At 40.1% G+C, this 20,651-nt stretch overlaps 1 protein-coding gene and 1 pseudogene across 3 annotated transcripts; both read left to right on the forward strand.

Annotated features, from left to right (window-relative positions):
• Positions 1 to 1,790: 1,790 nt before the first annotated feature.
• LOC123742430 (T-cell ecto-ADP-ribosyltransferase 2) lies at positions 1,791 to 14,723 on the forward strand. 2 transcript variants are annotated; one of them, XM_045716670.2, is made up of 4 exons: positions 1,791 to 1,995; positions 5,574 to 5,704; positions 12,839 to 13,545; positions 13,680 to 14,723. In XM_045716670.2, the coding sequence occupies exons 2-4, from the start codon at positions 5,645 to 5,647 to the stop codon at positions 13,810 to 13,812; spliced, it is 900 nt and encodes a 299-aa protein (XP_045572626.1). In that variant the 5' UTR covers positions 1,791 to 1,995; positions 5,574 to 5,644; the 3' UTR covers positions 13,813 to 14,723. The 2 variants fall into 2 exon arrangements, with proteins under 2 accessions (XP_045572626.1, XP_082830392.1); XM_082974266.1 differs by lacking the exon at positions 1,791 to 1,995 and adding an exon at positions 4,131 to 4,408.
• Positions 14,724 to 16,588: 1,865 nt separating this feature from the next.
• On the forward strand, positions 16,589 to 18,360 carry LOC106602539 (uncharacterized; annotated as a pseudogene). Its single transcript, XR_014391950.1, has 2 exons — positions 16,589 to 16,929; positions 17,260 to 18,360. The product of XR_014391950.1 is annotated as an uncharacterized LOC106602539 (transcript).
• Positions 18,361 to 20,651: the final 2,291 nt, after the last annotated feature.

Here is a 20,651-nt window from a genome sequence, read left to right on the forward strand (position 1 = left end):
GAATGCTTACGAGCCTGCTGCTGCCTACCATCGCTCAGTCAGACTGCTCTATCAAATCATAGACTTAATTATAACATAATAACACACAGAAACACGAGCCTTAGGTCATTAATATGATAGAATCCGGAAACTATCACGTTTATTCTTTCAGTGAAATACGGAACCGTTCTGTATTTTATCTAACGGGTGGCATCCATAAGTCTAAATATTCCTGTTACATTGCACAACCTTCAATGTTATGTCATAATTACGTAAAATTCTGGCAAATTAGTTCGCAATGAGCCAGGCGGCCCAAACTGTTGCATATACCCTGACTCTGCGTGCAATGAACGGAAGAGAAGTGACACAATTTCACCTGGTTAATATTGCCTGCTAACCTGGATGTCTTTTAGCTAAATATGCAGGTTTAAAAATATATACTTCTGTGTATTGATTTTAAGAGAGGCATTGATGTTTATGGTTAGGTACAGTCGTGCAACGATTGTGCTTTTTTCGCAAATGCGCTTTTGTTAAATCATCCCCCGTTTGGCGAAGTTGGCTGTCTTTGTTAGGAAGAAATAGTATTCACGCAGTTCGCAACGAGCCAGGCGGCCCAAACTGCTGCATATACCCTGACTCTGTTGCAGAGGTGACACATTTTCCCTAGTTAAAAGAAATTCATGTTAGCAGGTAATATTAACTAAATATGCAGGTTTAAAAATATATACTTGTGTATTGATTTTAAGAAAGACATTGATGTTTATGGTTAGGTACAAGTTGGAGCAATCTTTTTCGCGAATGCGCACCGCATCGATTATATGCAACGCAGGACAGTCTAGATAAACTAGTAATATCATCAACCATGTGTAGTTAACTAGTGATTATGATTTGATTGATTGATTGTTTTTTATAAGATAAGTTTAATGCTAGCAAGCAACTTACCTTGGCTTCTTACTGCATTCACGTAACAGGCAGGCTCCTCGTGGAATGCAATGTAAAGCAGGTGGTTAGAGTGTTGGACTAGTTAACCCTAAAGTTGCAAGATTGAATCCCCAAGCTGACAAGGTAAAAATCTGTCGTTCTGCCCCCGAACAAGGCAGTTAACCCACCGTTCCTAGGCCGTCATTGAAAATAAGAATGTGTTCTTAACTGACTTTCCTAGTTAAAAAATATTTATACATTTTCTTTTTTAAATCGGCAAATCGGTGGCCAAAAATACCGATTACTGATTGTTATGAAAACTTGAAATCGGCCCTAATTAATCGGCCATTCCGATTAATCGGTCGACCTCTACTTTCCACACCTGGATTGTGCAACATTTGCCCATTATTCTTTTCAAAATTCTTCAAGCTCTGTCAAATTGGTTGTTGATCATTGCTAGACAACCATTTTAAGGTCTTGCCATAGATTTTCAAGTAGATTTAAATCAAAACTGTAACTCGGCCACTCAGGAATATTGACTGTCTTCTTGGTAAGCAACTCAAGTGTAGATTTGGCCTTGTGTTTTAGCTTATTGTCCTGCTGAAAGGTGAATTAATCTCCCAGTGTATCGTGGAAAGCAGACTGAACCAGGTTTTCCTCTAGGATTTAGCCTTTGCTTAGCTCCATTCCGTTTCTTTTTAATCCTGAAAAACTCCCCAGTCCTTAATGATTACAAGCATACCCATAACATTAAAATATGGAGAGTGGTACTTAGTAATGTGTTGTATTGGATGTTCCCCAAACATAACACTTTGTGTTCACTACTGACGAAGGCTCAGCCAATCGTTTACAATACATAACAGCAGAATGCAGCGCAGCACGCTACTGAAGAAAGAGGAGACAACCAATTTACTACTTACAGCGTCAGCGCGCCTCTGGAAAGTCAGCTTGTCAGTTACAGCAGCGCGTCCCCTGAACGATAACGAAGAGGTAACTTTAGGTGAGAAGCCTGACCACGGAGACCGGGGTGAGAAGGTGATGAAGCGTACTTCATGAGCTGTAACCGAAAAACTACTGGCTTTTGGAAAGTTTGAGGTGAGGGAACAAGTGTGGTGAACAAGTATTAGCACTGTTAAGTATCTTGCTAGCTGGACCCATTAGCTAGCTAGAGAAATGTTGGGCAACATTAGCCAATTTATGTTGAGCAACATTAACCAACTTATCTGATAAATAATTGAGTTGATGGTGTGAAAATTAGCTTGCTAATAAAGTCAGACAGCTAACATCGTGTGAGCTAACATTAGTAACCTAACCAATTCGCTATAGTATTAACTGGTATACGACTCCTTGCCGTTGTGCCGAAAATCCCCCCCTGCCAGAATTCTCCCCACCCTTCTAACTTCCTTAATTTTGTGGCTAGAGTCTAATACTTTCTGTGGCACACATCAGAGTCAAATACTTTCAATAGAACAAACTTCACGTCAGGATAGGCAACCGAAATGAATAATTAATGTATGTGTGTTATATTAAACATAGAGGTACGGGCGACATGGGGCGCCCCCGACTGCGGGCGCTGAAGGGCGGGTTCGCCCAGGGTGCCATACAAGCTAGGACCCCCACATACACTTGAAACAAATTGTCAAACCGAAAACTGCCACTAAGATCCGTGAAATGTAGGCTAAACTGACAACGGAGTGAAGAGTAGAAATCTCAACTAGCAAGCAAGTCGCAGCAATGAAGAATTCTCCCCCATTCGCGTTCTTCATTGCTGCGACTTGCTTGCTAGTTGAGATTTCTGCTCTTCACTCGATTTTCGGCACAACACCGGTCCTCAAGTTATAACGCGCTAGTTGCTTACTGCACCCTGGCAATCTGTGTGAAATGTTAACAAGTTAACTAACGAACTAACCACTATCTGTTAACAAATGTTTTCCCTCTACATTATGTGGTTAATTTTCAGAATGAGAGAATTAGGTGAGAATGGGGCATTACTGGTTAAACAAGTGGATTCAGGGATCAAGTGTAGCTGGAGCTGGGCCTGGCTTAAACTGGATGCCATTATAGATGTGGAAGGAACACCACACACTTATCCTCTTTCTCACTTTTGCTGGCATATTGTAGAACAGATGTCCACAGGCAGAAAGTGTACAATGTAATAATGTGCAGTGTAGCCCAAAGATATTGTTTTTGTTGTGTTGAATTTGACAGTAACATGTGTGAGTGAGGGGGATTATACTTTTTTTACTCAGTGAATTTTATTTTTGCACACATGTAGCCTTGTGAATTTGATTGATGTCTATAGTAGCCACTATAATATACTAAAAATATAATGCCTGTTTGTTTCATTCTATTTCTATTTTAAGATGTTTATTTTCCCCAAGTGCAACATTTATGTGTGTGGTCACAAGCGTTCTATTATAAAGGCTGTCATGGCTAACTGCAATATTAATGGTTTTTTTTTTTTTAAGTGTCATTTGCAGTAAAGTCTAGGCAACAAATAACATTGTATTGCTTTCTTTACATTTTTTAGCTGGGTGTTAGGTTCACATTAACCACTTTTTATTTTACACACAGAGACTGATCATGTAGATCATAATTTTTGTTGTTTATTTAGTTAAAACCTGCATTTCCCCCTAGCAGGGATTTTTTGTGTGTTTCAATGCAACAAAAAAAAGTGTCACCTGCTTTGTGGTTGAATCTGTGTTTGAACGTTCCTGCTCGACTGAGGGATAATTGTATGTGTGGGATACAGAGACGAGGTAGTCACAAAAAAATCATGTTAAACACTATTATTGCACACAAAGAAAGTCCATGTAACTTATTATATGACTTGTTAAGGACATTTTTACCCCTGAAGTTATTTAGGCATGCCATAACAAAAGGGTTGAATATTTATTTTAATTTTGTATAATTATTATTATTTTTTAAATCAAAAAACACAATTCCACTTTGCCATTATGGGTTATTGTGTGTAGGCCAGTGACCAAAAATCGCAATTTAATACATTTTAAATGCAGGCTGTAACACAACAAAATTTGGAAGAAGTCAACCTTTCTGAAGGCATCTGTGATTGAGGCCACATGCTTCGCTTTCTCCCCAAACAAATTCAGATAAAACAACAGCCTACTCATTGTAGCCTACTCCTTTTCATTTCGTTAACTTTTATTTCCATATTTTTTTCCAACTTGCATTGCATCAAGTTCTCTCACGTCACCCCGCTCCTCCGCTCTCTCCACTGGCTTCCAGTTGAAGCTCGCATCCGCTACAAGACCATGGTGATTGCCTATGGAGCTGTGAAGGGAACGGCACCTCCATACCTTCAGGCTCTGATCAGGCCCTACACCCAAACAAGGGCACTGCGTTCATCCACCTCTGGCCTGCTGGCCCCCCTACCTCTGAGGAAGCACAGTTCCTGCTCAGCCCAGTCAAAACTGTTCGCTGCTCTGGCACCCCAATGGTGGAACATGCTCCCTCACGACGCCAGGACAGCGGAGTCAATCACCAATTTGTAAGTCGCTCTGGTTAAGAGCGTCTGCTAAATGACTTAAATGTAATGTAATGCATCAGTGAACTCTCACTCCACTTGCTTGACATTGAGCCTCTTTGCCACTTTGATTGGCCAACATAAACAACAAGCTACACACCTGAAGGTTCTGGTTGGCTACTGGTCTTTTTATGGGGCGCACGTGCACTTCATAGAAACTACATTAAAGAATTGAACTTTTATTAAATTAATCATTTGAAATGTCATGGCATATCCGGGTATACAACAATGTCACATGGGGGGGGACCAAGTTTGTGAAACCCTGGAGTATTAAAGGGCTACATACCAGGCCATGATCAGTATGCAAATGTGGAACGTTGCATACAGAAATGCCATAGCATCACAGGAAGCTGCTGAGGGGAGGACGGCTCATAATAATGGCTGGAATGCGGTGAATGGAATGGTATCAAACGCATTAAAACATGTATTTGATGTGTTCGATAGCATTCCATTAATTCCGTTCCAGCCATTACTATGAGCTCCCCAATTAAGGTATCAATGGCCGACTGTGTCATAGATAGAGATGCCTCGATTCATGACTCAGTTGAACAACTCAGTCAATTCTATTTCATTCCCATCTACTCTGATAAAATCCAAAACTGATTAGTAAAATGTCTATTGCATAGTGTAGCCCCATGCAGTGCCATTGTTACACAACTCTTATCTGTCTAACTTCCAGAGTCTGACTCTGTATGTTTGTTCATTACATTTAGATCACCACATGACTCTGAAGCTATGTTTCCAAATCTTATCTTTCATGTATTATTTTGATTGTCCCATGTTATGCTTGTTAGGTTTCAGGGCCTTTTATAACAGTAGGCCTATAGTTTGAGTCGTTAATAGTAGAAGTTACTCAACTAAAACAACTGTAGGCTACTTACACTTGAGTCTAGGAACATACCACACTGAAAATATCTATGTAGTAGATGCGTCAACTTTCAGAATAATACCTGTGAGAAGGGGCAGTAGTTGTGTAGTTAAACATTGCCTGGACATTTTGTGATGAAAGACCCCTAAATGTTGTAAAACATACAGTAAAATTGTGTCTGTGTAAGTTTAATATTATTGTTTGCAATTTATAACCTCACAATGTAATTTACTCTCAATTGCATTTTGTTTCTCATCTCAGATCGGTCCCATCTCCTCTTAATCCCTCATTCATTGGTCACCAGAACACACAAGGCAGCCATTGCTGGGAAAATGCAGGGCCAGAGAGAGAAGATATTCATATTGATCCTCTTTGCTGCGCTCTCTCACAGGGTAAGAGGTTTGACCAAACACGTTTTTGTCATAAGATTGAATTGATTGAACCCAGATGTTGAAAAAGTACCCAATTGTCATACTTGAGTAAAAGTATAGATATTCTACCATTCAAAAGTTTGGGGTCTGTCACGTCCTGACCAGCAGAGGGAGTAGTGGTGTAGTATTTTGGTCAGGACGTGGCAGAAGTCTGTATGTGTTGTCTAGTATGTCTGTTTCTGTGTTAGTCTTGTGACTCCTGATCAGGAACAGCTGGGGATCGTTGTTCCTGATTGGGAGTCATATATTTAGGAGTATGTTTGTGGGTGGTTGTGCTAACACTGCTAGTCTGTTTGTACGTAGCCTGTTGTTAGTAGTTATTGGTTTTCCTGTGGATGCTTTGCTCGTATATATTAAAAAGATGAGTATCCACATTCCGTCTGCAGTTTGGTCCATTCAACACGCTTCAACAATTATGACAGGGTCACTTAGAAATGTCCTTGTTTTCCATGAAAACATACATGACATTAGTTGCAAAATGAATAGGAAATATAGTCAAGACGTTGACAAGGTTATAAATAATGATTTTTAATTGAAATAATAATTGTGTCCTTCAAACTTTGCTTTTGTCAAAGAATCCTCCATTTGCAGCACTTACAGCCTTGCAGACAAAGCCTTACAAACCTCTATTTGTCAATTTGTTGAGATAATCTGAAGAGATTTCACCCCATGCTTCCTGAAGCACCTCCCACAAGTTGGATTGGCTTGATGGGCACTTATTATGTACCATACGGTCAAGCTGCTCCCACAATAGCTCAATAGGGTTGAGATCCGGTGACTGTGCTGGCCACTCCATTATAGACACAATACCAGCTGATTGCTTCTTCCCTACATAGTTCTTGCATAGTTTGGAGCTGTGCTTTGGGTCATTGTCCTGTTGTAGGAGGAAATTGGCTCCAATTAAGTGCCGTCCACAGGGTATGGCATGGCATTGCAAAATGGAGTGATAGCCTTCCTTCTTCAAGATCCCCTTTACCCTGTACAAATCTCCCACTTTACCACTACCAAAGCACCCCCAGACCATCACATTGCCTCCACCATGCTTGACAGATGGTGTCAAGCACTTCTCCAGCATCTTTTATTTTTTTTCTGAGTCTCACGAATGTTCTTCTTTGTGATCCGAACACCTCAAAGTTGGATTTGTATGTTCATAACACTTTTTTTCCAATCTTCCTCTGTCCAGTGTCTGTGTTCTTTTGCCCATCTTTTCTTTTTATTGGCCAGTCTGAGATATGGCTTTTTCTTTGCAACTCTGCCTAGAAGGCCAGCATCCCGGTGTCGCCTCTTCACTGTTGACATTGAGACTGGTGTTTTGCGGGTACTATTTAATGAAGCTGCCAGTTGAGGACTTGAGAGGCATCTGTTTCTCAAACTAGACAGTAATGTAATTGTCCTCTTGCTCAGTTGTGCACCGGTGCCTCCCACTCCTCTTTCTATTCTGGTTAGAGCCAGTTTGCGCTGTTCTGTGAAGGGAGTAGTACACAGCATTGTACAAGATCTTCAGTTTCTTGGCAATTTCTCGCATGAAATAGCCTTCATTTCTCAGAACATGAATAGACTGATGAGTTTCAGAAGAAAGTTCTTTGTTTCTGGCCATTTTGAGCGTGTAATCGAACCCACAAATGCTGATGCTCCAGATACTCAACTAGTCTAAAGAAGGCCAGTTTTATTGCTTCTTTAATCAGCATACACCAGTTTTCAGCTGTGCTAACATAATTGCAAAAGGGTTTTCTAATGATCAATTAGCCTTTTAACTTCTCTAGGGTAGGGGGCAGTATTTTCACGGCCGGATGAAAAACCTACCCAAATTAAACGGCCTACTACTCGGGCCCAGGAACTAGAATATGCATATTATTAGTAGATTTGGATAGAAAACACTCTGAAGTTTCTAAAACTGTTTGAATGATGTCTCTGAGTATAACAGAACTCATATGGCAGGCAAAAACCTGAGAAAAATCTAACTAGGAAGTGGGAAATCTGGTGCTTGTAGTCTTTTCAAGTCATTGCCTATCCAACACACATTGACTTAGGGTTCATTTTGCACTTCCTAAGGCTTCCACTAGATGTCAACAGTCTTTAGAACCTAGTTTCAGGCTTTTGCAGTGAACAGAGAGCGAACAAGAAGGCCGGGAAGTTGGTGACCCAGGAAAGGACATGAGTTCATTGTCGCGCATTCACGTGAGCGGTAGCTGTGTTCCAAAACGTTTTTCAAGACATTGGAATCATCTGGTTGGAATATTATTGAAGTTTTATGTTAATAAGGCCCTAAAGATTGATGCTATACAACGTTTGACATGTTTCAATGAACGTAAATATAACTTTTTTCTGACTTTTCGTTGTGTAATTTTGGGCGCGCTTCCTATATTTGGAGTAGCTAACTAAACGCGCAAACAACAAGGAGGTATTTGGACATAAATTATGGACTTTATCGAACAAAACAACATTTATTGTGGACCTGGGATTCCTGGATGTACCTTCTGATGAAGATCATCAAAGGTAAGTGAATATTTATAATGCTATTTATGATTTTAGATGACTCCAAAATGGCGGGTATCTGTATTGCCTAGTGTATGTTTCTGAGCGCCGTACTCAGATTATTGCAAAGTGTGCTTTCCCCGTGAAGCTTTTTTGAAATCTGTCACAGCGGTTGCATAAAGGAGATGGTTATCTAAAATTCTTTGAATAACAGTTTAATATTTTATCAACGTTTATGATGAGTATTTTTGTAAATTGTTGTGCTGATTCACCGGCAGTATTGGAGGCAAAATATTTTCTGAACATCACTCGCCAATGTAAAATGCTGTTTTTGGATATAAATATGAACTTTACCGAACAAAACATACATGTATTGTATAACATTGAGTCCTAGGAGTGTCATCTGATGAAGATCATCAAAGGTTAGTGATTCATTTTAGCTACATTTCTGGTATTTTTGACCCCTCTCCTGCTTGGAAAATGGCTGTGTGGTTTTTCTTGTGTTGTACCTGTCCTAACATAATCTAACTTTATGCTTTCGCCGTAAAGCCTTTTTGAAATCGGACAATGTGGTTACATTAACCTCTATGGGCTAGGTGGGACGCTAGCGTGCCACCCGTGGTGCACTCCATCAACAGCAGGTGCATTTCAAGAGCGGCAAATTTGAATCCAAATAAATGTCAAAATTCAAATTTTTCAAAAATACAACTATTTTACACCATTTGAAAGATAAACATCTCCTTAATCTAACCACGTTTTACAATTTCAAAAAGGTTTTACGGCGAAAGCATAAATTTAGAGTATGTTAGGACAGTACATTTACAAGAGTTGTGTGTAATGTTTTGTCAAGTCAAAGACAGGGTCACCAAAACCATAAAACCAGCTAAAATGATGCACTAACCTTTTACAATCTCCATCAGATGACACTCCTAGGACATTATGTTAGACAATGCATGCATTTTTAGTTCTATCAAGTTCATATTTATATCCAAAAACAGCGTTTTACTATGGCATTGATGTTGAGGAAATCGTTTCCCTCCAATAACCGGCAGTCAAGTCAGCGTCACAAATTAAATAATTAAAATTAGAAAACATTGGTAAAATATTATATTGTCATTTAAAGAATTATAGATTTACATCTCTTGAACGCAATCAACTTGCCAGATTTAAAAATAACCTTACTGGGAAATCACACTTTGCAATAATCTGAGCACTGCGCCCAGAAAAATACGCGTTGCGATACAGACTAGACGTCATGTTGGGGAGATCTAAAATCGAAAATACTATGTAAATAATCCATTACCTTTGATTCTCTTCATCAGATGTCACTTCCAGGTATCACAGGTCCATAACGAATGTAGTTTTGTTCAAAAAAGCTCATTTATGTCCAAAAATCTCCGTCTTGTTAGCACATGATCTAAGCCAGCCGGACTTCTCGTCATGAACGAGGGGAAAAAAATATATTTCCGTTCGTTCAAACATGTCAAACGTTGTATAGCATAAATCATTAGGGCCTTTTTTAACCAGAACATGAATAATATTCAAGGTGGACGAATGCATACTCTTTTATAACGTATTGGAACGAGGGTACCCAACATGAACTCGCGCGCCAGGTGTCTAATGGGACATCATCGTTCCATGGCTCTTGTTCGGTCAGATCTCCCTCCAGAAGACTCAAAACACTTTGTAAAGGCTGGTGACATCTAGTGGAAGCAATAGGAAGTGCCAAAATATTCCTCAGCCCCTGTGTTTTTCAATGGGATAGGTTTAAAGTCAATACAACACATCAGGTATCCACTTCCTGTCAGAAAATGTCTCAGGGTTTTGCCTGCCAAATGAGTTCTGTTATACTCACAGACACCATTCAAACAGTTTTAGAAACTTTAGAGTGTTTTCTATCCATATATAATAAGTATATGCATATTCTAGTTACTGGGTAGGATTAGTAACCAGATTAAATGGGGTACATTTTTTTTATCCAGACGTGCAAATGCTGCCCCCTAGCCCTAACAGGTTAAGGAGAAGTGTACCTTTAAAATGGTGTAAAATAGTCGTATGTTTGAGAACTTTGATTTATGACATTTTGTTGTTTTGAATTTGGCGCTCTGATTTTTCACTGGGTGTTGAATAGTGTGTCCCGTGGGTGGGACGGTAAGGTGCCACATCCCCAAGAGAGGTTAAAATGATAAACTTGGATTAGCTAACACAACGTGCCATTGGAACACAGGAGTGATGGTTGCTGATAATGGGCCTCTGTATGCCTATGTACAGTTGAAGTCGGAAGTTTACATACACTTAGGTTGGAGTCATTAAAACTGTTTTTTCAACCACTCCACAAATTTCTTGTTAACAAACTATAGCTTTGGCAAGTCGGTTAGGACATCTACTTTGTGCATGACACAAGTCATTTTTCCAACAATTGTTTACAGACAGATTATTTTCTTATAATTCAGTGTATCACAATTGCAGTGGGTCAGGAGTTTACATACACTAAGTTGACTGTGCCTTTAACCTCTCTAGGACCAGCGGGACGAATTCGTCCCACCTACGTAACAGCCAGTTGAATCCTGTGGCGCGATTTTCAAATACCTTAGAAATGCTATTACTTCAATTTCTCAAACATATGACTATTTTACAGCTATTTAAAGACAAGACTCTCGTTAATCTAACCACACTGTCCGATTTCAAAAAGGCTTTACAACGAAAGCAAAACATTAGATTATGTCAGCAGAGTACCAGCCAGAAATAATCAGACACCCATTTTTCAAGCTAGCATATAATGTCACAAAAACCCAGAAGACAGCTAAATGCAGCACTAACCTTTGATGATCTTCATCAGATGACACACCTAGGACATTATGTTATACAATACATGCATGTTTTGTTCAATCAAGTTCATATTTATATCAAAAACCAGCTTTTTACATTAGCATGTGACGTTCAGAACTAGCATACCCCCCGCAAACTTCCGGCGAATTTACTAACAATTTACTAAATTACTCACGATAAACGTTCACAAAAAGCATAACAATTATTTTAAGAATTATAGATACAGAACTCCTCTATGCACTCGATATGTCCGATTTTAAAATAGCTTTTTGGTGAAAGCAAATTTTGCAATATTCTAAGTAGATAGCCCGGCATCACAGGGCTAGCTATTTAGACACCCAGCAAGTTTAGCCTTCACCAAACTCCGATTTACTATTAGAAAAGTTTGATTACTTTTGGTGTTCTTCGTCAGAATGCACTCCCAGGACTTCTACTTCAATAACAAATGTTTGTTTGGTCCAAAATAATCCATAGTTATGTTCCAACAGCGGCGTTTTGTTCGTGCGTTCAAGACACTATCCGAAGTGTAAATAAGGGATTCACGCGCACGGTGCATTTCGTGACAAAAAAAATCGAAATATTTCATTACCGTACTTCGAAGCATGTCAACCGCTGTTTAAAATAAATTTTTATGCCATTTTTCTCGTAAAAAAGCGATAATATTCCGACCGGGAATCTGCAATTAGGTAAACAGACGAAAGAAAATAAAGCATGGGGTCAACTCGGGCACGAGCCTAAGCCTATTGTCCTCTTATTGGCCACTTGGCAAAGGCGATAATGTGTTTCAGCCAGAGGCTGCCTCGACATCGTTCAGCTTTTTCCCGGGCTCTGAGAGCCTATGGGAGCCGTAAGAAGTGTCACGTTACAGCTAAGATCCTCAGTCTTCAATAAACAGAGACAAGAAGAACAACACCTTGTCAGACAGGCCACTTCCTGCATGAAATCTTCTCAGGTTTTGGCCTGCCATATGAGTTCTGTTATACTCACAGACACCATTCAAACAGTTTTAGAAACTTTAGGGTGTTTTCTATCCAAAGCCAATAATTATATGCATATTCTAGTTACTGGGCAGGAGTAGTAACCAGATTAAATCGGGTACGTTTTTTATCCGGCCGTGTCAATACTGCCCCCTAGCCCTAACAGGTTAAGCAAAACAGGCACCATTTTCTTGTTTTAAAATGTACGTATAGCCAGGGGCACACTCCAACACTCAGACATTATTTGCAAAAGATGCATTTCTGTTTAGTGAGTCCGCCTGACCATAGCCAGTAGGGATGACCACATGTTCTCTTGATAAGTGTGTGAATTTCACAATTTTCCTGTCCTGCTAAGCATTCAAAATGTACTTTTGTTTGTCAGTGAAAATGTATGGAGTAAAAAGTACAATATTTTCTATCGGAATGTAGTGAAGTAAAAGAAAAGGTGTCAAAAATATAAATAGTAAAGTACAGATACCCCAAAAAACGACTTAAGTAGTACTTTAAAGTATTTTTACTTAAGTACTTTACACCACTGATTGAACCAGCCATACTGATAGGATAGACTTCTGGGCCGGTTTCCCAGATCCAGAATGAGCCTATTCCTGGACTCTCCATTGAGCATGTTTTTTTTTGTCAAGAACTAGCCTTACTCTGGGTCTGGGAAACTGGCCTTGATGTACTTAATGCAAATGCTTGAATTTGAACTTGGCAAATTAGAATTGCATTGTCATAAAATGTTGAGTGCCTATACATTGTTACACTGTGATACTACCTGTATTAAAAAGGGTAACAATTCTCTTTACTATTACAGGTGACTCAGGCAAAGGTAATGGACATGGTTCCTAATGCCGTGGATGACCAGTACACTCGATGTCGGGTGCAGATGCTAAAGAAGGTTGTGGAAGGGGGTCTGCTGGAAGAAGAACTGAAAGGCAGTATTGAGTATAGTTCTGCCTGGCGGGCAAAGCAGTGTACGAAGTTAATCCCGGGAGGCGTCAAGCAACACACGGCTGCATTGGTGGCTTATGGACATGGGGGACACGTGTTCAGAAAGATTTTCAACAATGCAGTGGAGACTCAGGGTGGGAATGTCAATGTCTATAACAGAGAGTTCCGGTTCAAATCCCTCCACTTCCTTCTAATGGATGCCATGAGGCTTTTGAAGACAGAGAAGTGCCAAACTGTGTTTCGTGGCTCAAACCAAGAGTATGAGGCACAAGTAGGGTCAGAAGTGCGGTTTGGGAGGTTTACCTCAACCAGGGCCAAACGTTCCAACTCGGAGGAAGATATTTCAGACAATGGGATCCTTTTCAACATCACTTCCTGCACTGTAGTCAACATTGATGAGTACACTTGCTTCTCAGAAAGCATTGATCAGCTGATATCCCCAGCAGAGATTTTTAGGGTGGCTGAGGTAAAGAATGTAATAAATAAAGATCACGAGTACAGAGAGATCGTTTTGACAAGTTCAAGGACTCACAGCATTGACAGCATCCGCGACTGTTACCTCTTCCCCAGGTGAGGCCAGGTTATGTAAGCGAAAAGATATGACATTAGACTACCAAGTAGGTAGTCAAGAGTCAAGTGGTTTTAAAATGTCTACCTTATTCTTTGGAGAATGAACGTCTGTCTTTGTCTGTTTGTCTCACCAGATCTCCTACAAGTACGAGTCCTCCATCAATCATCCCCAAAGGCTCCTCTACTCAATGGCTTGGCAGTAGCCTCTCTGTTCTTGTGGTTGTATCTCTCTCTATCTCCCTGATCACCAGGACTGATCATCTCTGATAAACTAAAGTGTTGAATGCTAATAGATGTGGTAATGAAGTCAATGGAACGCAGACCGTGGGGGATAAAAGGACGCACATTCAACAAATCTGTTCTAACAATATAGATATTTGTCAAATCGTCTTTTTTTTAGGTATTGTAACATGCCCAGAATGTGGTTACTAAAGTCTGATTTGGATATATTTGTCTGTTTTCGCAGCATAACATTTAGAAATAGTCCCTTTTCAGGTTTGGAAGAAGTGACTGCTAAACGCTCACTTCCATTCATATAGAATAGCTAGCATATAGAAATCGATGGTGGTAGTCAAAGTCAGTTTTTAACTGTAATGCAGTTTCTTGGTGATGATGACATCAACATGTATTCGGGTTGACATCCATACCAGCATTATTCTCCGATTTTTACCTCAACATAGTGTGAAACACACATAAACAATAGCCTAAATGTAGGCTAATTTTGCTAGTGGGCAATGAGGAGATTCTGGATCTTTTCCCTAGGCATCATTCCCCCACGCGTTTCCATGGAGTTTCCATTGTTTTGGTCGAGTTCCATGGACCTCTTTACCACGTCTATTGAAAAGGTCACAGACACACACACTCGCACACACAAAATTGCATGTATGTAATATCAATGCACACAGACACATTCATCAAATGTGACAAAGTGCAAACCTGTGAAATCCCTCTTAGCATAATGATATTCTCTTGAAAAATGTATTTCTTTGCATTTTATTGTTTCTGTCAAACATAAGATTATGGTGAATTGATAATATTAGATAAGACGTTTTAAACAATGTGGTATGCATTTAGCAAATATTTTTGAATCACAATTGAGTGTGAGTGGTGTCCAGTTTTCATAGATGTAATTAAATGTTCCTCTTGTTTTGATATCAAATAAAGCAATAAGATGAGTATTTTTGAGTGTTGGATAGTCCACCTTTGGTATATATGCATTGAGATGGGGTGGGAAGGAGTGATTGATGTATTAAATATATTAAATAGTTCAAAGTAGTAATTTTCTCTAGCTGTAGACAACTTTACATACAGTGGGGTGATAAGCATGTACATTGAATTAATGATGTAAGGCTCATAACCTGACAGTCCAGACAAACAGTGTGACCTTGTATTATTTAGGTTGTGTAATATGTGTGAGGGGAAATGACTGTCATACCTATGAGGGATGTGGACAGAGAGTGCCCTTTCTCCAAGCTCAAGCCATGCTCAAAATCACCTGTAGCACTAGCCTTTAGGTCTTAGTTACAAGGTGTTTGCACTGACTCAATCACAGCTGGAGCCACACATGTTTTGGCAAATATTTCATCCTTATCCTGGAACCTGCATGTTGTGCAGGCTTTTGTTCCAGCCCAGCACCAGCTCACTGGATACAACTCATCAACCGATCATAAAGCCCTTGATTCGTTGAATCAGATGTTTTAGTACTGGACTGGAACTAAAACCTACACACACTGTGTGTCCCCTGGACCAGAATTGAAGAACAATTCATTTGAGTGTTGTCTCATTGAAGCACATGGGGGTTTCTGCAAAGAAGAGTTGAGGTCAAGCCTGCCTTACAACTGTGGTGCAAATATCAAAATGCAGAGGTCCTGGTATAACTGACGTAACTTACACTGTTCTGGGAATTACGGTTTCAACTTGTTCACCCCCTTTTTTCCTCAGAACAGCCTCAATTCGTCAGGGCATGGACTCTGTAATTTTTTCCAACTTGCATTGCTTCAGTGAACTCTCACGCCACTTGCTTGACATTGAGCCACTTTGATTGGCCAACACAAACAACAAGCTACACACCTGAAGGCTTCTGGTTGGCTACTGGTCTTTTTTGGGGGGGGCGCACGTGCACTTCATAAAAACTACATTATTAAATTTATCATTTGAAATGTCATGGCATATCCGGGTATGTAACATGGATATTTTAATTTAATTTAGAAAAAGTGTTGAAAAGTTAGAGACGCCTGTATATTTTTTATGTTGTCGAAAAAATGAAAACTCACACAAGTATTCAAATACTAACGTTCGTTCGGATATTCGAATAACTGTGCACATCCCTAGCAGAAAAATAAACCTTTTTTTGCATAGAATTAAGCATAAAGATTATGGCTCTAGATTGCAAGACAAAGTGTGTGCGTGTGTGAGAGAGAAAGAAAGAGATGATGTACAGTGTCTAGAGAGTAACAGGAAGTGTTTACTCTGATGCTACAGACCTCTAAGGGAGTGAGACAATTCAACGGACTGTTAAACAAGTTCAGAAGGTGAGAGTAAAAATCTAGCAAATTATTATTTGGATATTCAATTTCTTATGGTCATTTACAAATCGATGCAATAGCCTAAAGTTCTCTGTATCGAGCACAGAAAAAAAAACTACCTCAAACAAGGAAATTAAATAGGCTAGTGGCAACTTCATTAAAAAACAATACTAATGTGTCATGCAATCAAGGTATATACTTAAGGAAATATTCTGCTAGAGTATCTGCTCACCAATTAACAATATATTTGCAGTGTATATGATTATAGGATAATCATACAGCAAAATGATCATTTAGCAACCTTTGACAAGAAATAAGAAGCAGGAAGTCAACCTCTAGATGGGGGGAGACTACAGTTAACAGGGACTATAATGTGTCAGGAACTTGGGTGGTTTTCATAACCTGATTTGAGTTGATTCTAGTGACTAATTGTGACCTTATACAGTCATAATGTAAAGGTAACATTGCAATATATGTTCATCTGTGATGTTTTTCTCCACAGGGGCACAGCATGGTAACTGTCCCTCTGTCTGCTCCCCTTGTTGGGGGTCAGAGGGGAAGTGGCTCCAAATTTCAACAACCGCAAAGATACTTTCTTCAGAAATACCTCCAGTGTCCGGTCTGAATGTAGCTCTTCCCACTCCGCTCGAGCCCGACACACAGGGCTTAGAGAATCCTGCGCAATATATCTCTGCTTAAAATGCTTCCTCTCCTGCATACATCTGTCAGATAATCGGTAACCACTATTACTTTGCCTCTGTATGACCGTGGCAGGAGGATCCCTCTGTACTCTACCTATGAAATGGATATCAAAGGGGTCCCTGGCAGAGAGGGGTCCATAGTTTATTATAAACCACAGGTTTGCATTTTACATTTTCATTATCACCTTTTTTAAATGTCCTATAAATTCAGTGCAGCAGCCATTTAATGTGACTGGCACAACTACAGAATGATGCAACACATTAGTGTAGTTTAAATATTTACAGTACAACAGGACATTAACTGTAGAGCAGGTTAGAAAATGATTGTATTCATGCAAGAAGCACTAGAAGGTACTATTTCGTACATTGTAATTTCAGACTAAATAGCAGTAACCTAGAATACCAGTAATATAATAATCAGATGTATTTGACTGCTACCACAAAGCTTGAAGTGAAGCGGCTAATTTGTAAATGTTTGTATTTTTCAGCTTGTGCATCCTGACCTACCACCACAGCAAATGGATAAGATAGGATCATCCGGTGAGATCAAGAAATACAACCAAAACAATGGCTGCAGTGAACGCTCTCCACAATACCAACGGAAATACAAGCTGGGCTGGAGTCAGGCTCTCGATGACAACTTTGGCTTGTACGACCGCGGGCACCTAAACCCCGCAGGACACCATAAAGAAGATGCCTCCAAAGTCACCATGACCCATACCAACGTAGCTCCGCAAGACAGGAGGATGAACAACGGGCCATGGAACCGGTATGAGACGAGGCTGAAGGATGTTTTGAGTGCAGGTTGTAGTAAGATGTATGTGGTGACAGGGGTGGTCCCAAGCAGCACATGGGTAGACCAGAACCAGCGAGTCAATGTTCCGAGTCACTACTGGAATGCCTACTACTGCACCGACAACAACGACAAACCTCTCAATTCTGGAGGTTCCTTGGGTCCTAACACAGCTCAGGGTGTTGTTACAGAGTATACCTCTGTTACAGTCCTTGAGACTGAGCTTAGAGGGCTACTGAATGTTGACAACAATTTCAACATTTTTAATGGCTGTTAGTCCAATATAGATGTGGACATGTCTTATATATCTGGTATGATTGTTTTGGATTTTGAATGAATGCTTAGGCTATGATGTTTGTTGTTACTATTTAGTATAGGCCTACTGTATAATGACGTTTATGAACCTATAGATTATATTGATGTAGGCCAGTGGCCAGATGTTTCACAATTTAGCTCACCTGATTCACCTATTCAACGGCTTGTTTATTAGTCGAGACAGGTGTGCTAACTGTGGAATAGTTAATATACAAGGAATGGCTGGGGGTCCCTGAGAAGAGGTTGAAAACCCCTGATTTAGGCGACATCAATATTTTAAACAAATCCCTGACCATAAATATTATCCTATTGATCAAATTTGTGCCTAAAATGTATTACAATTTAAAAACGTGACCTTAGTAATAATTATTCGTAAAGCGTATCTTTGATTGTTTGGTCACACAGAATTACGCTATCAACTCTTTGTAAATGCTTGTTGCTATGAATCTTTCACCCAATAAAGCTTGATTTGCAAAGCAAATTGTGGAAGGAGGAAATGTATACATAGACATAAATATGGAAATATTTTTCACATACTGTTCGTGAACCGCTTGGTACTTTATGTCAAAAGACATCGGATGAAGGCAGCAAAACTGTGGGTGGAGATTGGGTCACTGTACACTTTAGTGGTCGATAAAGTGCATAAACTGGGAAGGAGAATAACAGGGTTTCCCAAACTCGGTCCTAACCCCCCGGGTGCACATTTAGTTTTTTTGCCATCACACTACACAGTGGATTCATAATCATCAAAGCTTAAGGTCAAAGGTTATTTCAACCAGCTGTGTAGTGCTAGGGTAAAAAACAAAACGTGCACCCAGGACCAGGTTTGGGAAACCCTGGAGTATAAAAGGGCTACATATCGGGCCACGATCAGTATGCAAATGTTGTGGAACGTTGCAGACAGAAATGCCATAGCATCACAGGAAGCTGCTGAGGGGAGGACGGCTCATAATGGCTGGAATGCGGTGAATGGAATGGTATCAAACGCATTAAAACCATGTATTTGATGTGTTCGATAGCATTCCATTAATTCCGTTCCCGCCATTACTATGAGCCCGTCCTCCCCAGTTAAGGTATCACTGGTCGACTGTGTCATAGATAGAGATGCCTCGATTCATGACTCAGTTGAACAACTCAGTCGATTCTATTTCATTCCCATCTACTGTAATAAAAACGAAAACTGATTAGTAAAATGTGTATTGCATATTGTTGCTCTATGCAGTGCCATTGTTACACAACTCTTATCTGTCCAACTTCCAGAGTCTGACTCTGTATGTTTGTTCATTACATTTTGATTAATTGTATCAGGAAAAACATTGCCAACCCAAACTACGGTATGAGGGGGAAAAAAGGATACCTTTTTTTTGTTATTTCCTCCTCCAGTCAGGAGATTGATTGTACATTTATTTTGCACCACTTGCGCACGCGACGCGGGCGGTGTGGTCAGCATGTTAGGCAAAGGTAATGGACATGGTTCCTAATGCTGTGGATGAGCAGTACACTCAGTGTCGGGAGCAGATGCTGAAGAAGGTTGTGGAAGGGGGTCTGCTGGAAGAAGAACTGAAAGGCAGTATAGAGTATAGTGACGCCTGGGGGGCAAAGCAGTGTCCGAAGTTAATCCCGGGAGGCGTCAAGCAACATACGGCTGCATTGGTGGCTTATGGACATGGGGGACACGTGTTCAGAAAGATTTTCAACAATGCAGTGGAGACTCAGGGTGGGAATGTCAATGTCTATAACGGCGACTTCCGGTTCAAATCCCTCCACTTCCTGCTAATGGATGCCATGAGGCTTTTGAAGACAGAACTGCCAAACTGTGTTTCGTGTCTCAAGCAAAAAGTATGAGGCACAAGTAGGGTCAGAAGTGCGATTTGGGAGGTTTACCACAACCAGGGCCAAACGTTCCGATTCGGAGGAATCTGCTACAGACAATGGGATTCTTTTCAATGTCACTTCCTGCCCTGTACTCAACATTGCTGAGTACACTTGCTTCTCAGACAGCATTGATCATCTGATATCCCCAGCAGAGGTGTTTAGGGTGGCTGAGGTAAAGAATGTAATAAATAAAGATCACGAGTACAGAGAGATCGTTTTGACAAGTTCAAGGACTCACAGCATTGACAGCATCTGCAACTGTTACCTCTTCCCCAGGTGAGGCCAGGTTATGTAAGCGTTCGAAAAGATATGACAACATTAGGCTACCCAATAGGTGTAGACGACACAAGAGTCAAGTGTTTTTAAAATGTCTACCTTATTCTTTGGAGAATGAAAGTGTGTCTATGTCTGTTTGTCTCACCATATCTCCTACAAGTACGAATCCTCCATCAATCATCCCCAAAGGCTCCTCTACTCAATGGCTTGGCAGTAGCCTCTCTGTTCTTGTGGTTGTATCTCTCTCTATCTCCCTGATCACCAGGACTGATCATCTCTGATAAACTAAAGTGTTGAATGCTAATAGATGTGGTAAAGAAGTCAATGGAACGCAGACCGTGGGGGATAGAAGGACGCACATTCAACAAATCTGATCTAACAAAATAGATATTTGATGTATTGCAACATGCCTACAATGTGGTTACTAAAGTCTGATTTTGATATATTTGTCTGTTTTCGTTGCATAACATTTAGAAATAGTCCCTTTTCAGGTTTAGTAGAAGTGACTGCTAAAGGCTAACTCCCATTCACATAGACTGGTAGCATAGCTAGCATAGAGAAATCGACGGTGGTAGTCAGTCGGTTTTAACTGTAATGCAGTTTCTTGGTGATGATAACAAC

The sequence above is a fragment of the Salmo salar genome, chromosome 04, assembly GCF_965601325.2.
Source record: "Salmo salar chromosome 04, fSalSal1, whole genome shotgun sequence".
Lineage (NCBI taxonomy): Eukaryota > Metazoa > Chordata > Actinopteri > Salmoniformes > Salmonidae > Salmo > Salmo salar.

Bases quoted from the DNA above. Each gene is read 5' to 3' on its own strand.
- LOC123742430 (XM_045716670.2), top strand. From the start codon at position 5,645: ATGCAGGGCCAGAGAGAGAAGATATTCATATTGATCCTCTTTGCTGCG. The intron at 5,705-12,838 runs GTAAGAGGTTTG...TTACTATTACAG, and splicing joins TTGCTGCGCTCTCTCACAGG to GTGACTCAGGCAAAGGTAAT. The intron at 13,546-13,679 runs GTGAGGCCAGGT...TTGTCTCACCAG, and splicing joins GACTGTTACCTCTTCCCCAG to ATCTCCTACAAGTACGAGTC.